We start from the raw sequence: 19,701 nt of genomic DNA, 5'->3' as shown, positions 1-19,701 counted from the left end.
TCTATTAAGGTGAACTGCAAACAGAACTGGTGGATATTCCAATACTTAGATTTACCAAGCCAGCACAAAACAGCTTCTGTATTACCTCACTGCTTACCCAGAAGTCCAAACAATGCAGTTCCCTTAAAGTGCCCAGCCTCAGGCTTCCATGCAGACACACATGTCAGATATGATGATGATTACTGAAAATCTAATCTCATCAGATAAAAGGAAAGGTTCTTTTGATCCCAAAGGACCATCCACACACACAGGTCCAGTTATAACTTAGATTTTACCCAAAATAAACGATTATAGTCAATTCTTGTTAACTAAACTAAATTTTATTAAAAAAGAGAAAGTGTTGGTTAAAAGATCAATATACATACAGACTTGAATTCAATTCATGAGGTTCAAATACATAGCAGAGATCAGAGGCACCAACTTCCCTTGGCACCAGTGGGTTCTTCGGCCCCCCCCCCATTCCGATCCCTGCCCCCGGTCCTGCCCTGACTCCAGCCGCCTCCCTGTCCCAATTGGACCACACCCCAAATCCCCGCTTCGGCACCCACCAATTTTTCCCTGTGGGTGCTCCATCCCCAGACCACCCATGGAGTTGGCACCTGTGGCAGAGATGAGTTTGTAGTTGCCAAAAGTCCTTTTAGAAATAGTCCTTCGGTTGTAGTTCAATGTCCATGTTCAGGGTGGCTCCAGTCAATGACTGGGGATCTCAATCCTTGTAGCTTAAGGTTTCCCCTACTTGAAACCCAAAGCAGATCTGAAATGAAGAAGGATCATGTCCCAAGGTTTTTATACATTTCCAGCAGCCTTTTGGCCTGCGAAAACAATAGTCTTAATTTTCCTTCTCCTAAATACTCCCTTTTTGATCTTTGAATCAAAGCTATAGCTATAGACATGTTTGCTTACATCACAAGACCTGAACAAACATCTACTCTTCTATCTCTAACAATGCAGGCTTGCATTGCAAAGCTCTATTCATTTACATATCTTCCTAACCAGTCTTTAAAGTTCGGCCACGGGTCAGGTCAGTCTGTGAGTTAATTAACTCTTTCTGGCCCTGTGTCACCTTTCAATGAGATATTATATCACTCCTTAGACACCCAGCTCCTGCTCCTTCAGGTTCAGCCTCACAGGGGGATGCCCTAGTGACCCTCCCCACCAGCTCAGGGGCTGATTGCAGGCCGAGAGCCCTTTGGGGGTTTAATTACAGGCTGATTTCACTGAAAGTTACCTGGCACAGGTGTAATTGTACATTTTTACACTAAAGCCTCCAGGGGTGAAATTGTTTGGGTCCTTCCTGCTCTGCAAACAGCATGAGTCATTTTCAGGCAAGGAAACACCCCCTTGCTGCTGAAGGCGGGGCATAGTGTGAATTCTGGCCTTTGAAACAAAGCCTGTTACAAACTGCCCAGAGGAAGCCATGGCTGCAGAGAACCCCGTGGAAAGTCTCCAGGAGGAAGCTACATGTCCCGTCTGTCTGGAGTATTTCACAGAACCTGTCAGTGTGGAGTGTGGGCACAATTTCTGCAGAGCCTGCATCAGCCAGTGCTGGGAGGGATCCGATACAGCCGCCTCCTGCCCTCAGTGCAGAGAAACTGTGCAACAGGGAAACCTCAGGCCCAACAGGCAGCTGGCAAACATGGTAGAAATCACCAAGCGACTGAGTTTACAGGCAGCAAAGGGAAGAGGAGGGGACGGGGTGTGTGGGGAGCACCAGGAAGCTCTGAAACTGTTCTGTGAAGAGGATCAAACCCCCATCTGCATGATCTGCAGAGAGTCCCGGGCTCACCGCGCTCACACGGTGGTTCCCATCGAGGAGGCTGCCCAGGAGTACAAGGTAGGGAACTGCTGTGAAATTTAATGGGTTAACTTTGGGGGTTTAATGACAGGCTAATTTCACTGAGAGTTCCCTGTCACGGGTGTGACTCATCATTCAGCTCTGTAAAGTCTTTATTGTGTGGGGAGATGCCACACTGCCTGACCATTAATTTTGTTATAGCAACAGAGGCAAAATATCAAATCTTGAAAACAGGATCTACACACACACACACACACCCACGCTCAGAAGCACCGCTCACTCCATACCCCGCCTCTCTCCATTGCTTGCTCTCCCCCACCCTCGCTCATGTTCACCTGTCTGTGGCAGGAGGTTGGGATTCAGGTGGGGGTGTGGGCTCGGGGCTGGGGCCGAGGGGTTTGCAGTCTGGGAGGGGGCTCCAGGCTGGGGCAGAGGGTTGGGGAGCAGGTGAGGGCACAGGGTGCTGGCTCTGGGAGGGGGGGTCAGGGCTGGAGAAGGGGGTTGGGGGGCAGGAGGGGGTGAGGGAAGCTGGCTCCAGCTGGGCAGCACTGACTTACCTCAGGTGGCTCCCGCTCAGTAGTGCAGCGGGGCTAACGCAGGCTCCCTGCCTGTCCCAACCCTGCGCCACTCCTGGAAGGGGCCAATGTGCCCCTGTGGCCCATGGAGGGGAGCATGTGGCTACACACGCTGCCCCTCTCTGCAGGAACCACCCCCGCAGCTCCCATTGGCCACAGTTCCCCATTTCTGGCAAATGGGAGCTGCGGGGATGGTCCTTGCAGGCGGGAGCCAGGTGAAGGGAACGCTGCCCTCACCCCAGGCTGTGTGGATGTGCTGGCCCCTTCTGGGAGTGCCGCACGGCTGGGGCAGGCAGGAAGCCTGCCTGCGCTGCCGGAGATCGTGATCGACTGGGAGAATCTCCAGGATCTACTAGTCAATTGCAATCGACTGGTAGGTGATCACTGGTCTAGCTAGACAAAAGGTGGGAAGGGAAACTGAGGCACAAACTGGGGCAGTGAGTTGCACACAATCACCCAGCATGTCAGTGACAGAGCTTAGCATAGAACCCAGATGTCCTTAGACCCTGGCCAAGGCCCAAACCACTTTGCCATGCTGCCATCTTAGCATCAGCCCCACCCAGTGATGAATTGTGTCCGTTAGGAGGGAGAGACGCCTTGATAAAGGTCCCAGGCCCAGCAGGGAGAGGAGGTTTCTCACTGGATTCTGAACTCCTGTGCTGCTCCACGAGGGGTTAAACTCAGATGCTGCCGGCCTGCACTAGAGGAGATCACTGGGCTAAAGAGTGTGTGGGACCCCAAGCACCTTCAGTCCGCACACAAAAGGGCTCCAGACAGCTCAGGTCCATGCCAAGTACTACTGGGATTTCACTGGGTTGTAGCAAAACTAACCCCAGGCTGGAGCTGACCAGTGTCAGTCTGACCTGCTCTGTGGGCAAGGACCAGCCAAAGTGGTTCCATTAGTCCAGGGTCTCAAACACGCGCCTGCGAGGTTATTTTCTGTGGCCCGCAATCTCCTCACGGCCTCCCCCTAGCGTTTATCTAGAGCAGCTCCGGCCCCACGCGCACCAGGGGCAGGGCAGGTTCCCTTCCTGTCGGCCGGCTCTGCCCCGGTGCCGCTCCGGGAAGCGGACAGAACCTGGGGGAGCAGCGGCGCAGGGGTGTGTGTGTTGCTGTTGCTTCAGGCACCACCCCCAGCAGATCCCATTGGCTGCGGTTCCCCGTTCCCAGCCAATGGGAGATGCTGGGGGCAGTGCCTGAAGCAACAGCAACACACACACCCCATGCCCCTGCTCCCGCACGTTCCAGCGGCTTCCCGGAGTGGCGCAGGGGCAGGGCAGGCAGAGCCTGCCCTTCCCCCGGTGCACGCTGGGACAGAGCCTGCCCCCCGAACTGCTCCAGCAGTCGAACCTCCAGCCCGGAGCCCCTTGCCTCATCCTGCACCCCGACCCCCTGCCACACCCCTCCTGCACCCCAACTCCCTTCCCTGAGCTGCCTGCCGCACGCTGCACCCGACCTCCAGCCCAGAACCCCCTGCTGCACCTCGCACCCCAACCCATGGCCCTTAGCCCCCTGCCACACACCCCCTGCACCCTAACTCCCTGCCCTGACCCCCTGCTGCACCCCTCATCCCTCCTGCACCCCACACCCCAACTCCCTGCCCTGAGCCCCTGCCTCACCCCACACCCCTCCTGCCCCCCGCTGGGGGCCGGGAGGGGGCGGAGTTGGGGTGGGGAGTTTGGGGACGGGGTTGGAATGGGGGCAGGGCCGGCTGGAGTGAGGCGGGTCCGAGGCGGTGTGGGAGGTGTCAGTAATGCGGCCCTCAGGCCAGTGTACTAGTCCTCATGTGGCCCTTGTGGTCATTTGAGTTTGAAACCCCTGCATGAGTCCCAACAGGCAGCCTTTTGAAATCTCCCAGAATGCACTGCTTCCGGGATCTTTACCAGGGAATGGGACAGTGGGGAATCTGCCCAGGGGGCATTGCCACGGAAAGGCTTTAGGACAGTAGTAGGGCAAACCCAAAGCCATTCTTTATACAAATCTGCATCATGTCTAATTAGGGAGGTCACTGAGGCATCCCCAGAACATCGGACATGCCCACACCTGCCTGCATTGGCCCGTTCTCACCAGTATCAGTCACCCTGTGTGGACCCCACCACCGTTTTTTCCAGCGTGCCACCCGCCTGCATCATTCTGCATGAAGGTGCCACTCCCATCCTCATGGATGTCCTCCTGCATCCTCCGTCTCCTCCTCTCCCTTTTGCACCAGACAAAGCCACGTTCAGTGGCGAGTCCTTACCGGACAGGGACAGTGCTCCACAAAACTGGGATCGCGCAGCTTCAAACCAGACGAATGGCCTCCCGACGTCTCATGGGGTTTGCCCTGGTGCTTAAACCAGCTCTGCCCAACCAGTGCAGTCCCCAGGGCTTCAAGGGTGAAACCTGGGTGGCTTCAAGGATTTGTATCATTTGGTTCCTTAAACCTTCTACAAAACAGGTTTATTGATTCACCCCCATGTAACTCCAGTGCCCTGTTAGGCTCTGTACCACTAATCAGTTCACAAATACCAGTAAAGCTTGGTTATAATTGAAATCCCTAATTACTAAAAACACTGAACCGGAATTGGTAATGAGTCCGAATGTGACACGCTCCCAATCTCTATTAATGAGGTTTGATCTCCTTGGTGGCCCTGATGTCACAAAGCGATTAGAACTACAGTCATCTTGGGTTTTGGGTGGAAAAACACCCACTTCCAAGCACCTCTCAACTATCCAGATGAAACCACCCAAATCATTTCTGTTTTTTCAGGAAAGAATCCAGGCCCATTTGAAGACTCTGAGGGAAGAGAGAGAAAAGCTGCTGGGATTGAAAGCGACTGGAGAGGGGAATAGCCGGGAGTATCTGGTAGGTGCCTGTTGTTATGATCCAGCAGACATTGGTAGTGGGAGGTCTGTTTGGAGGCAAACTCCTGTGTGGCCTTGGTGAACACGGGCTTGTGTGTGTTTCTCCGTGATCATGAATTGCTGGGTTAGATTCATGTGTAGACAAGCCCTAAGCTTCCCTTTCAGTTGATGAGTAGCCTTTGTGGCTTACCCAGAAATCCCCCCAAGTGAACTGAATGTCCCTGTGAATTGCTGTCCACTGTGTCTAGACATTTTGTGCATTTTTAAAACGTTTGTTTCTTTTAACTCCCCTGATGTCTCTGTTAGTGTAGTGCTGAGTCCTGCCTCCTGCTGCTCTGGGTCTGAATTTCCACAGACCATAAATAACAGAAGATGCTGACCATGACTGACAGCGAAACATCCCTTTCACAGGGACACAGGGGCCAAAAGGGAAGGTGTGAGAGAATCCCCTGCCTAGTACCCACAGGGTAGAGTCAAATGTCAGAAATTGTAGGATTTTCACAGAAAATCACCCTCCTGCACTCAGCTCTCCATGAAAGGACCCCAGGCTCCATCCATGTCCCTGACCAGCCCTTGCCCTATTTTCATACAGAAACAAATACAAATCGAGAGGCAGAAGATTGTATCTGAATTCCAGCAATTGCAGCAGTTCCTGGAGGAACAAGAGCGACTCCTGCTGGCCCAGCTGGAGAAGCTGGACAAGGAGATTGTGAGGATCCAGAATGAAAATCTCAGTAAACTCTCCGAGCAGATTTCCCGTCTGAGTGAGCTGATCCGTGAGATGGAGGGGAAGTGTCAGAAGCCAGCGAGTGAATTCCTACAGGTGAGACTGATTGAGAAACATAGGTGGGTGCTCCAGGACAGCCAGCTCTCCCCGTCAGTGCTACCCACTGTCAGCCCTGCCGATCAACTCCTCCCCCTTCTTCCAGCACCATCTGCCTGCTGCAATCAGCTGTTCCACTGTGTGCAGGAGATGCTGGGAGGGAGGGGGAGGAGCGGGGAGGGAGTGTGCTCATGTTAGGATTCCCTCCCCACTTTGAACTCTGGGGGACAGATGTGGGGACCAACATGAAAGACCCCTAATCTTATATTCCATCAGCTTAGGTTAAAAACTTCCCCAATGCACAAATTACTTTCCTTGTCCTTGGACGGTATTGCTACCACCACCAACAACTGATTTTAAACAAAAATTCAGAGATGGGTCACTTGGAACCCTATTCCGCCAAAATGTCCCCCCCCAAGCGCCTTTGTTAGGTAAAAAAGCAAGTCCTTACTCACCTCTCCAGCACCCGAGTTTGTGCGGAGTTGGTATGGGGCTCACAAATCTGTCAGAGACCAGACAACACTTCGTTGATCAACGGCTCACACTATCCTTAGCTTAAAAGCCTTCGGAGTAAGTGTGGCAAGTTTATTAGGGGTGAGCATTAATATTTATACACAGAAGTAAACAAAGTGATTAACAGATCATAATGGTCATGCATAATCAATTAAGATTCTACAGGATAAAACAGGTTAAAATGTAGATTTAAAAAGACAAAAGGGGAGATGGCTACTTAAGGGGAGGGGGGGTGTCATGAGTAGTTCGCAGGTCAGAGCTTTGATTAAAAGTTTCAGACAGAGACATCAAGTCTGGATTAAGTTTAAGCTCATCAAAAGTTCAGACTCAACATTCCTCCATTTGTAGCTTTGGGATAACTATTTACCAAAAGCTACACCCCATTTTAAGGAGCCAAGGGCCGCTTGGTAATTTCAGCCTGGGCCAACTCGAAGAGAGTAAGGCCTTTGGCTGAAGTAGGAAAAGAATAAACTGACCTACATGAGTTTATGAGGGAGGGGACACACTGAATACAGCAACACAGTATTATAAGGATTACTATGGCCCCAACAATACCCACCAAGAGTTTTTTAACCCACCCAAATCCAGGCAGCCAATTCCATAAGGCTCCCCACCAATCATAAGGTGGCTGGCCAGAGGAGTAGTTCTTAGCCATTTCCCTTAGATGTTTGGTACGTTGAAAAGTGTCAGGGTAGGTGTCATTTACAAAAACACAGCATTCTTCATTTATGAGGGCGCAAGTTCCTTCTTGGGCTGCTAGACCAGCCCACCGCTGCCACGACAAACCATTACGGATATTAATATCTCTGAAAGTTTCACGGATGTTACGAACGTGGGGAAAATGAGGGGGAGTGAGGGAGATGCGAGAAGGTGGTGTTAGACACACTAAAGAACATGACCCTGCCCAATCAGGGAAGAGGAAGTAATAAGCTTTGGGCCCGCACACCCAGTATGTTCCATACAGTGCGTTTCGGGTATTCCATTTCTCAAAGTAGGAGGTAACCCACCACCCGTTGGACCACTGTTCCCCTGGTAACGTAGAGGGGTCGTTGTGCGAACCGCAGAGGCACAATTTGGTAGTGGTGTTTTTAAAGTGCAGTGTAGTACTGCTTGAGCAGTTGTAGAAGGCAATCGTATATCCCTTAACAATTAGTTGGACACCCTCTTGATCTGAGCAGGGTTTCTTAAAAGCTGACTCTGAAGGCTTGTGGGGGATCCACATATGGGATAAGTGGGATGCGCAAGGCTTGAAGCCAAGATTTTTACTAAAGGCGGTGCCATTAAAATACATGTTGCATTTACTGGTTCCCACAAAAGTTGACCCCTTTTCTTTAACAAAACACAGTGATCCTGTCTGATTGGCTACCCTGAGATATCTGTTAATTGGCACTCCTGTTTTGTCCCATGTAAGATTGTGTTGGACTGGATCTTTTACTCTAGCCGGTGGCATCCAAGTCATATTAGCAGTGGTCAGGGGAATGGGTGTGAAGGGGAGTTCCTGTTCTGCATTTACTGGAAATTGAGTACATACCCAGCAATTACTTCTATTTTCTAAAATACGAGTTTTAACCTCGTGGGAATATTTAATAAAAGCATTATCTTTATAAGCAGAAAATAAACTAAAAAGGCATGATAAAAAACATACAGTTGTCAGAATAAAAGGTCCTCTCCTTTTTTTCGAGTCAGTTTAAGTCTGATGTCTGAAAGAGGTAAGCTGGTCCACTGGTCAGAGGCAGTGTCTTCAGTGGTGGCAAGAGCTGCTGGTCCGTCACTGTGGTCCACTACGGTTGGCTTGACGTGGGAGTGGTGGATCCAGGATTTGCGTCCTTCCAGGAACACTGCAGTCTGGGTTGTTAAAAGAACCTGGTGGGGTCCAGTAAACCTCGGCTGGAGGGTGTCGCCACGAACGAACTTTTTGGCCCAGACGAAGTCCCCTGGTTGGAACGGGTGGATCTGTTCTTCTAGTGGCATGGTCTGGGAAAACTGCGAGGCTTTCCAAAGGGTACGGAGGCGAGCCTGTAGGGAGAGAAACTGGCACGCGGTCATATGATCCCCTCCCAATAGTGAAACATCAGCACGTGGTAGCGCCCCGCCTTTGAAAGGGGGGTGTCCATAGAGCAGTTCAAAGAGGGATAATCCTAATACACGGGTTGGGCGAGTACGAAGGTGAAACAGGACCAAGGGAAGTACCTGAGGCCACTTTAACCCTGTTTCCTGACAGTATTTAGCCAATGTAAGCTTAAGCTTCCTATTTATACGCTCAACTTTCCCGCTAGACTGGGGGTGGTAGGGTGTATGAAAGGAGTGTGAAATGCCCAGTTCTTGTTCTAAACGGCCAAGGACATGACTAGTAAAGTGGGGTCTGCGATCTGAGTCAAGCACGAGAGGGATGCCAAAACGGGGTACAATGTCTCTAAGGAGAATCTTTGCCACTGTGGCAGCAGTACAATTAGCAGTAGGAAAAGCTTTGACCCATGAAGTCAGAGGGCAAACCAAAACAAGGAGGTGCTTTTTTCCAAAAGCCTTTGGCATATTTGCAAAGTCAATTTGAAGATGTTGAAATGGAGCAGCAGGCGGAGGTCTTTTACCCTTAATTTTGTTAAGAGGCGGAGCAGGTCCATTACGCTGACATGTGCTGCATGCTTTCACTATTGACAGGCAGTAGGGTTGAATGCCTGGAGCATACCAAAAGCGAGCGATGGTGTCCACAAGGGCGTGCATGCCGTAGTGACCCCCCTTATCATGGTGCCAGCGAACTGCCACGGGGTATGTGGAGCGAGGGAGGCAGGCTCGGCCATCCGGCATAAGCCAGGTTCCTTTGACCAGAGTGGCTCCGAGGCTCTCCCACGACTGTAGTTCAGCAGCGGGTACTGGTACGGGGTAAAAGCATACTTGCTATCAGTAAAAATGGTAACGGTCTTACCAGCGGCCAACTGGCAAGCTCGGGCCAGGGCATAGAGTTCGGCGGCCTGGGCTCCCCAGTTGCCTGGCAGTGAGGCGGCCTCTTGAATGTCCCATTCAGAGGTGACTGCATAACCGGTGAAACGCTTGCCATCAACATAGAAGGAGCTTCCGTCCGAGAAGAGGATGCAATCAGGGTTGTCCAGTGGCACGTCAAACAGGTTGTTTCTTATCTGTAAGATGCTATAAACTACTTCCACACAGTCGTGCTGATCCTGGAGGACTGGCAGGTCAGGAAGCAAGGTAGCTGGATTAAGGGGCCCACACCTTTTAAAAATTAGGTTAGTGTCTTCTAAGAGTTCGGCCTCTAGCTGTTGCTGACGATGGGCCGAAAAGACCTGGGTTGTGCCCCTACGCAGAAGGGCTGACAAGGCATGAGAGGTCCAAACCGTGGTAAAATGACCCAGGGTCAGGCTCTTTGCCTTTGTGATCAGTAGGGCAGCTGCTGCCAGAGTCCGGGTGCAGGATGGTCGATCTGCTGGGAGTAAAAAGCAAGCGGGAAATGGGGGGGCCCGCTCAGCTGGGTAAGGACGCCACTAGCAATTCCGCCCCTCTCGTGGACAAAAAAGTGAAAGGGTTTGTTGTAATTGGGGGGGCGGAGAGACATGGAGGAGGCCACACTGTCCTTGAGTAACTGAAAGGCTTGGATCGTGTCTGGGGACCACTGCAAAGGGTCAGGAGCAAGGTTAGCAGTGAGTCGGTGGAGCGGTTTGCTCAACTTCCCGCAGGACGGCAACCAGGGGCGACAGAAGCCAATTAATCCTAAGAAACCTCGAAGTTGCTTCTTGGTGTTTGGCAGAGGGCAGTTTTGGATAGTCTTTATGTGGACTGGGTCCATTTGTCTTCCCTCTGGGGTTAACAGGAAGCCCAGATATCGGACCTTCTGTGAGACCCACTGAATCTTGTTAGGGTCTACCTTGTGGCCTCTGGTGTGTAGGTATAATAAAAGTGCCTTACCATCGATGCGGAGGGCGGCTTCTTCGCGGTTACCTAGTAGGATGTCATCTACGTATAGGACTAACGTGGATCCCTGCGGACTTGTGAAGCCTTCCAAGTCGTGGCGGAGGCATTGGCTGAAAATCGTGGGGCTGTCTCTGTAGCCTTGAGGAAGTCGTTGCCAGACATAACTTTGTCCCTCCCAGGTGAAACCGAAGAGATATTGAGAGTCTGGGTGCACAGGAATGCTGAAAAAGGCTGATTTTAAGTCAATAACAGTGAACCACTCAGCATTCCAGGGGATTTGGCTGATGATAGTAGCTGGATCAGGAACTACTGCATGAAGAGGGACCACATACTGATTAATAACCCGTAGATCCTGTACAAAGCGCCAACGAATAGGGTTTCCGTCCTTTTTAGGAGGCTTTTTGACAGGCAGTATAGGGGTATTACAGGGAGTGCGCTGAGGGCGGACTAGCTTTTGTGCAATGAATCCTCGACAATGGGGCGGAGGCCGTCCCGGGCTCCCAGCGACAGGGGGTATTAGGGGACTGACGGGGGGGGCTAAGGAGGGCTTCACTTGAATCCTTACTGGCTCTGCCGAAAGGAGCAGGCCAACATCAGTGTCAGAAATTCCCCAGAGGGTTGAAGGCAAGTCAGTGAGGTCAGGGGAGAGAGGGGGGGGGGTTCCCAATTACCCTGAGTTGGGGCCGAATCTCCTAACACTGTCATCAATAATCCTACCCCTTCAGGAGTGCAGGTTAAAGTAGCCTCAAGCTTACAGAGTAAATCCCAGCCCATCAAAGGGATCGGACAAGCTGGGGAAAAAAGAAAACGGTGAGAAAAACATTTATCAGCATAAATAACATTTAGAGGTAAAGTGAGTCCCAGAGACTGTGGGTTGCCCTCCACCCCAGTTGCAGTTTTAACCTCAGAGGATAGCCAGGGAGAGGGGGCATGATTTAAAAGAGAGAAAGTAGCTCCAGTATCAATGAGGAAAGAGACAGGCAGTTCTTGGGCTGAAAGGGTTAGACGAGGCTCTTTGCTGGGAGGGGAGAAAGTGAGGAAGGAGCCGGCTAAAGACATTAAGGAAATAAGACCATCATATTGTTTGCCTTCGCCCCCGGGGTACCGTCATTGAGAAGGCTGAGTTTGCTGCAGCTGCTGCTGTTGCCCATAGTTGATCCAGGCCTGAGGAACGGGCTGAGCTGGTGGTGCAGGGGTGTATTTGTCCCTGGTGTAAGTATCTGCAGATGCGACCGGACCCTCTGGGCGTCCCCAGGGGCATTCACGTTTAAAGTGACCGGGCTGTCCGCACTGAAAACAATGTCCTGGTGGCTGGGGTTGCCAGGACCCTCTTCCCCGAGCACCCTGAAATCCCCTGCCACGGCCACGGCTTCTGCCTTGAATACCACCGTGAAAAGCTAAAGCCATCAACTTATATTCTTCCTTTTTCTCTTTCTTTTTATTACTTTCCCTTTCTTTCTCCCATGCAAAACTCCTCCCGAGGTGTGCCCTTCCATTTCCTCCTTATCCCTCTGCAGAGATTCCAATCTGGAGTCCTGCAGATTCCCCTCTGCGCTCTGGAGAGAGTCCCCCTGTGGAGGAATAGGGGCAGGTGCAGTGGGGACCAACTGACGAGTTAAAACACGCCGTGGTTTACACTCTTCATTGAAATAACATGGAGGGGGTTCACTCTCGGGAGAATACCTGACTGAGAATACCTGACTGCCATAATTTTTAAAGATTTCCACAGCTCTGCTGCTGTGTCCCAACAAAACCAGTAACATAACTGTCCCGGATGGTCTTTTTCGATCTGGCTCCTTACTTCTCTTAAGGCAGCCTATTCGAAAGAGCCATACGAAGGCCACCGCGGTATACCCAGTCCAATTTCTTACACACAGTGTGTACAACTTCCTCCTAGACATTCCTGTCTGTACTGGGAGTTTCCCTTCGTTCCATAACTTATTTACAATCCCCAGCGGACTCTCAAGAGGCACGCTAGTCCCTTGACCCATGGTGTCTGACAGGAGCCCTTCCAACTGGCGTTTATCCTGCTGTCCAGTACACGACCCCTCAATATTGAATTGGCTGGGAGAAATCTCCCATGGCGCCTGCCAATTCATATATGAGTGGTCTGGCCACTGGACAGAGGCACCGCACCAGAAGGATATCCCGGACAAGCCCCCAAATTGTTAGGTAAAAAAGCAAGTCCTTACTCACCTCTCCAGCACCCGAGTTCGTGCGGAGTTGGTATGGGGCTCACAAATCTGTCAGAGACCAGACAACACTTCGTTGATCAACGGGCTCACACTATCCTTAGCTTAAAAGCCTTCGGAGTAAGTGTGGCAAGTTTATTAGGGGTGAGCATTAATATTTATACACAGAAGTAAACAAAGTGATTAACAGATCATAATGGTCATGCATAATCAATTAAGATTCTACAGGATAAAACAGGTTAAAATGTAGATTTAAAAAGACAAAAGGGGAGATGGCTACTTAAGGGGAGGGGGGGTGTCATGAGTAGTTCGCAGGTCAGAGCTTTGATTAAAAGTTTCAGACAGAGACATCAAGTCTGGATTAAGTTTAAGCTCATCAAAAGTTCAGACTCAACACCTTCACCCCCTTTCCTGGGGAGGCTTGAGAATAATATACCAACCAATTGCCTTTAATGTAAGTACAGACCAGATCCTTATCTTTAGGACACTAAAATCAATCAGGTCCTTAAAAGAAGAACTTTATTATAAAGATAAAAGTACAAGAATCACATCTGCAAAATCAATGATAGAAGGTAACTTTACAGGGTAATAAAAAGACTTAAAACACAGAGGACTCCCCTCTGGACTCAGTTTCACAGTTACAAAAACAGGAATAAAACTGCCTCTTAGCATAGGGAAAATTCACAAGCTAAAACAAAAAAATAACCTAACGCATTTCCTTGCCTTAGTTAGAATATTTGTAATCTTAGATGGATCATTTCAGGTAGCTTTTCAGGAGATGTTGTAGCTGCTTGGTCTATCTCTCGATCAGGAGAGGAAACAAACAAACAGAGCCCAAACAAAACCTCCCCCAACCTACCAGATTTGAAAGTATCTTCTTTCCTTATCGGTCCTTCTGGTCAGGAGCCAACCAGGTTATCTGAGCTTCTTAACCCCTTAGAGGTAAAGCGATTCAGTACAGCTGCAGGGAGGTATTTTATGTTACTCTTTCCTTAATATTTATGGCAGCTCACAAGAGGAGGCGAGGAAGAGACAGGGTGGAGGTTGAGTGGGAGTGGTAAGAGCTCGGTTGGGGTGTGGCATTGGGGAAAGGTTTGGAGTGGAGGTGGTGCTTGGGGTTGAGCACCTCCCGGAACAATTGGAAACCAGCACTCATCATTAGAAACATGCCAGACTCCCACAGAGGGAGAAGCGGGCTGCTGAATCATAAGCACTGGAGTCCAGCAGTCGGAGATCTCAGTGTAACTCGGCATGTGCATTGCTGACATCTGAGTGAGTATTATTCTTAGCAGAGTCACAGGGATATGAAAGATGGAAAAGCCCCATTAGCTCAGGGAATCAATGGCCCTGGGGCCAGGGCAGGGTCTCTTCCCCGATACTTCCTAAATCCCTTCCCTGGAATCACCTGTGTGTGTGTGTCAGAGAGGACTGAAATTCTTTTGTCTCTCTCTCCTCTAGGACGTCAGAACCACCTTGAGCAGGTATGTGGCTCCGTCGCACTCCACAATGCTGGGAAAGAGCTTGATGATGAGGGTAGCACCGCATCTCCCTGGGGCTCTACAGCAAAATGTGTGGGGAGATCACGTGTTGGATACAAATCTCTCTATCAACTCCATCCTGGGGTGCTCACTCTTGTACAGAAGACTCTGGAATTCTCCAGTCAGTGGGAAAAACTGACCTCAAGTATTTTGTAGAGATGTCACCTCCCTGGGGGACTGGCTGCCTCAGGATTGTGGGGATGGAATACGGGCCTGTCACTGCTGGGTACTGGTCACTATTCAGCCCAGGGCAGCAGCGATCAAGAGTCTTTCCCCACCTGAGGGCTGTTTGGAGACCTGTGTGGAATGAGCTGGGAACGGGGCAGTTGGTGTCTCAGTCTTGTTGCTAGAGGGCAGATTTCTACAGCACTTCACCTGGGAACCTCCTGTCCCTCAGAGCATGGAGGCCAAGGAGCGAATTGGCCATGGAGACTCAATTCCCCTTTTGTCCCCAGAGCTGGTCTCTCCAGACCAGAGTTGAAGAATATTAATGACCTTTGAACAGAAGGTTGCTTGGCCCTGGGTTGTGTTGCATCTGCTCTGAGGCTGGGAGAAGTCGAGGAATTCTAACTCCAGGCCCATGAGAGCAGCGACTCACTAGCCAGAACTTATAATAAGTCACACAGTAAAATATAATCACGTGAAATTGTTTCCCTCCAGGTGTGAGAAGGGGAAGTTCCAGCAGCCAGAGGAGATTTCTCCTGAACTGGAAGAGCGAGTCAGTGGTTTCTCCCAGAAAACGATTGTGCTAATGGAGATTCTGGGGAAGTTCAAAGGTACCTAGAAGGGATCTAGGAATGGAAATTGGGATGAGCCTCTGAGAAGAGAATGGTGCTGATCAATTGGTTCACACTTAGATGATGCTGTTAAATTAAGAAATGACTCAAAGACTTTAAGGCCAGAAGGGACCATCATGATCATCCAGTCTGACCAACTGCACACTGCAGGACACAGAATCTCACCCACCTACTCCTGCAATTGACCCCTAACCTCTGGCCAAGTTACTGAAGTCCTCAACAGTGCGGCACTTCCTGCTGGTCAGTCAGGGAATTAGCTTTCCCGCTGCAGAGTGCCCACTGCTGGCCAGTGTCTCTCCTGCCCCAGGCCCCCCCATGTCCCTCCTGGACCCCAGTGCCCCTTACCTTGGGGTTCTGCCCACAGCAGTACCCCCACACTCTGGGTCTCCTCTCCCACGGGAATCCCAACCCTCTATACCCACCTTGCCTCAGCCAGTCATCTAGCCCCCTTTCTCTGGGGCAGCCTGCACTCCACAATGTCCACTCATCATTAAGAAAGGGGTTGGACCTACTGCCTTTCTAACCCTAGTACCATCCCTGGCCCTTAACAAGGCCTCAGCCTGGGGACTTGCCAGCCCAGAGCTCCCCAGCTCTGCCTGCCCCGCCCCAGCCCTGCTCTGTGTAAGGTACCCTGCGCTCCCAGGCAGCCCTGCAGTGAGACTCTTGCCTGCCTAGCTCCCAGCCCTTTGATCAGGGCCAGTTGTGACCTAATTGGGTGTGGCCCCAGCTGTGGCTGCCTCCCCAGTCAGCCGACCTCAGCTGCTTTTCACCTTTTACCTCCTTTTAATCCAGGAACAGGGTAACTGCCCCGCTACACAAGTTACAGAGAATCCACCATTGACTCTAGGTTAAAACTGCAACTGACCCGTGCCCCGGGCTGCAGAGGAAGGAAGGAAAAAAATCCCCAGGCTCTCTGTCAATCTGACTTGGGGGGAAATTCCTTCCCCACCCCAGATATGATGGTCAGTTGGATACCGAGCATTTTGGCAAGACCCAACAGCCAGAGACATGGCAAAGAACTCTCTATAGCTCAGAGCCCTCCCCGTCTACTGCCCCATCACCAGCCATGGGGCACATTTCTCAAAGGCAGATCCAGCCCATCACTGAGCTCTGGTCCCCTTTGCAGCTAGTTTGGGCCAAGTGGGCTGGAGGGAAGGAGAAAGCCCCTCCCCCACGGTCAGGGATCCCTCCAGCACAGGGGCCTCTGGTGCCTCCTCCCCAGCACCTGCAGGCCCAAGGCATGTTCCTGAGAGGGCTGGGAATGGGGTGGGGGTGGTGATGGCGTGTGGAAGAGGGAGGGGTGTGGACGAGGGACAGAGGGAGCTGGGCAGTGTAAAGCTGGGCCTCTGACACTCTGCACGCTGGGCAAGACACACGGGGGCCATTGTCATAGGGATGTAGCTCTGGCTGGCTTCAGAACTTCCTCAGCTTGTGCCAAGGTCTGCACCGGCCCCTGCAGCCACTGAACAGCAGAGTCACAAATGGCCCCTCCCCTCTCCTTTTCCCGGTACAGGGGGGAATCGGACCCTTTGAGCCAACCCTCCCCCACCTCAATTTCCACCTTGATAAAATAATTTTCTATTATTTCCATTTCTGCCTATGGAGGACGAGGTCCCGTCGTGCTGCTCTCTGTAGAAGCGCTGAGTAAACAGACCCAACTGCTCACAATTAGAGCCAGGATTTCACAAACTCTGAACATCCCATTAGTGTCAAAGGGACCCAAGTGGGTAAAGTTACTTTTATGCCAAAGTCTTTGTATGATCTGGGTGTAGGTTACGACAAAAGGCAGTAAGTGAATGAGACAAACCAACTGGATTCTGAAGGGAGGGAGTGGATGAGGAGGGAAAAGTAAATCTCTTACAGATTGTGTGTCCTGGGATAGTTGTGAGGCTGCAAGGATGCTGGCTCCATTGCTGAGAGATGCCTGATTGAGAGGGGAAAATAGAGTTCAGACCTTTTTATATTAAATACCTGAGTGTGTCTCTGTGCCTCTCTGTCTGTTTTTCTGTCATAATTATAAAACAGTTTCAGAGTGGGGATGCTCTTATGAATATGAAAGTCTGAAATCTCACCTCTCTTCTCCTTTCTCCCCCAAGACACTCTGCCATCTCAACTGGAGAGAAAAAGGGGAGAATTATTTGGAGCACACAGACAGGGTGAGTTTGTGGGTGAAGATTGCCTTTAAATTATGAGAAAATTCCAGAGAAAATGTCTTCATGAGATTGTAGCTAAAGTTACCAACCAAACTGACAGCGACCATGACACACACAGCCCTAAAAATAACACATTGAACGGTAAGGAGATCCAGGGGCCCATGTCTCCCCTCCACAACACACACACACTTTTAAAGGTGGGATGACCAGGACACTTTTCAGCATGGGCACAGTTTGGGGGAAGAGGGCCACGTTGCCCCCCACACACACTGCAAGCCTTGGGCAGGCGTGGAGCATGGCAGGCAGTGTCTGTGCTTAGGGCAGGGCAGCTGATCAGATACTCTCTGTGTAGTGCTGCCTGTGCCCATGGCACCAATCTCACCCTGGTGCTGGCCTCTCTCAATGGCCCCACCCCTGCTTCTCTTTCCCTGAGGCCCTGGGCAGGCCAGAAGCCAGAACCAGGCTGCCATCCAGGGACTGCACTGGGAAGCCCTGGATCCTACACCTGCCCAGGGTGGTGCACCCCGGGGATTGGGGACATGGGCTGGGGACTGCTGCCAAAGGCCCATGGATCCATGTCCAGGGCAGGTGGAATGTCAGGGCTCTCCATAGCGGGCAAGTCTCACAGCCTGGCCAGGGGGCAGGGCCTCAGTCAGGGCCATGGAGCAGGCGGGGACACAAAAAGAGTCCTGACACCAACCTCAGTGCTGAGTTCATGCCCATTCTGATGAACAGAAACACTCTTAACTGAATCACACGTGAACAGAGCTCCCTGCCACATCCCTCAGCTTAACCCCGGTGCAGGGGGTCTCCCATCGCTCTTGTCCAACATCCTGCCTTTCCTCTGGGCAGGGCTGGGCTCTCCCATTGGAGCCGTTCCCTGCTTTCTGGATTGGGGAGATGCTCTTCCTGTGAGACTGGCAGCTCCTCCTTTCTCTCTAGGCTGGAGATGGTGCTACCACACCCAGTGCCACCTCCTACTCTCTGGTCTTAAGTGGCTGTTCCCCATTGCTGCACCTTCCTCTCTGTTCCCTGGCCTGGGAGTGGAGGCTGAATTAGGGGAGGGAGCTCCCCCAGGGCTGAGCTCTGCCCCTAACACTCTGATTCTCTCTCCCCAGTGAATGTGACTCTGGATCCAGACACGGCTCATCCCAACCTCGTCCTGTCTGTGGATCGGAAAAGTGTGAGATGCGGAGACACAGGACAGCAACTGCCCAACAACCCTGAGAGATTTAGCTCTTGGGCCTGTGTGCTGGGCTGTGAGGGATTCACCTCGGGGAGACATTGCTGGGAGGTGGAGGTGGGGGGTGTGGGAAGCTGGGCTGTGGGGGTGGCCAGAGAGTCTGTGGGGAGGAAGGGAGGGATCAGCTTTAGCCCTGAGGGGGGGATCTGGGCTGTGGGGCGATGTAGGTGGTGGGGGGGTGAGTTCCAGGCTCTCACCTCCCCTGTGACCCTCCTGCCCCTGAGCCGGGCCCCCAGCAGGATCCGGGTTTGTCTGGACTGTGACCGGGGGCAGGTGACATTTATCGATGTTGGTGACAAGGCCCCAGTCTTCACTTTCCCGCCGGGCTCCGTCCGTGGGGGGAGAATCCGACCCTGGTTCTTTGTGGGGCCGGGATCCCCGCTCAGACTGTGTCCCTGAGACACGCAGCAGAGGCAGGAACTGGAAATCAGCCTCTCTAGCCACACACAGCCCAGTCTCTATGACCTTGGAGGACTCCCATCTACCCAGCCTCCAGCACCTAATCTCTATGGCCCCTGGAAGCACCTCCCCCGCCCTCTCTGCAGCCTCAGCAATGGGGGCAGGAGGGGGAAGACCCCTGGGGCTGCAGGAGGGGCCCTGAGGGGCAGAGGTAGGGGCTGGGCAGGGGGCAGCACTAACAGCCGGGCAGGGGACAGACGGAGGTGGTGGTGGCAGGGACACAGCATGAATCAATCATGGTTTGGGCTTTTGGGGAGAAGCAGCAGCGGCCAGGAGCGTTTTGTATAGATCTGTTGCCAGCACAGAATGCTCAAGGACAGCACCAGTGGTTCATTGCCCGGTGTGCTTCGCTCCAATAAACACACCAAGGTGGAGAAGCAGACAAAGTTTATTTGAGATCTCTAAGCTTGTGCAAGGAGACAGAGGTGTCTCAAATCATGCACACAGATACAAGCAGCTTTCTCTCTTTATACATGATTTCAGCTAAGCATTCTCATTACCCCCCACTACTCCTCCCCCTCTACTCCCCCCCTCCTATTTCCCATATAGCGGATACATTATATGGCTAGCAATTACACTAAGCAGGTTAAATCATTCTTGGCAGCAAACAATTCATCTCATTAGTGACTTTTTCTTGACCGGTTATTTTGTTTTACTCCCTCTGATTTGCTATCCTGCCCCCTCCCCCCCCCTTAGCCAGGTGCAAGCAGGGCTCATTATTGCCTCCTGGGATCAGTGTTGCACTGATAACTAGCTGCTACACATTCCATTCTCGGTTACTGGCCTGTAAGGTCGATTAGAGTTTAACATGGGGGCCCTCTGGGCAAGCATAGAATAACTTTGGT

General features: G+C 51.7%; 1 protein-coding gene across 1 annotated transcript; it reads left to right on the top strand.

Annotated features, from left to right (window-relative positions):
- Positions 1-1,399: 1,399 nt before the first annotated feature.
- Positions 1,400-19,006, top strand: LOC120383910 (zinc finger protein RFP-like). Its single transcript, XM_039502235.1, has 7 exons — positions 1,400-1,834; positions 5,120-5,215; positions 5,807-6,037; positions 14,125-14,147; positions 14,865-14,980; positions 17,098-17,157; positions 18,273-19,006. The coding sequence occupies exons 1-7, from the start codon at positions 1,418-1,420 to the stop codon at positions 18,794-18,796; spliced, it is 1,467 nt and encodes a 488-aa protein (XP_039358169.1). The 5' UTR covers positions 1,400-1,417; the 3' UTR covers positions 18,797-19,006.
- The last annotated feature ends 695 nt before the right edge of the window (positions 19,007-19,701 follow it).

Source organism: Mauremys reevesii, linkage group 15, assembly GCF_016161935.1.
Source record: "Mauremys reevesii isolate NIE-2019 linkage group 15, ASM1616193v1, whole genome shotgun sequence".
Taxonomy (NCBI): Eukaryota; Metazoa; Chordata; order Testudines; family Geoemydidae; genus Mauremys; species Mauremys reevesii.
Note: the sequence above shows the minus strand (reverse complement) of the source record. Positions and strands in the feature narration are given on the sequence as shown.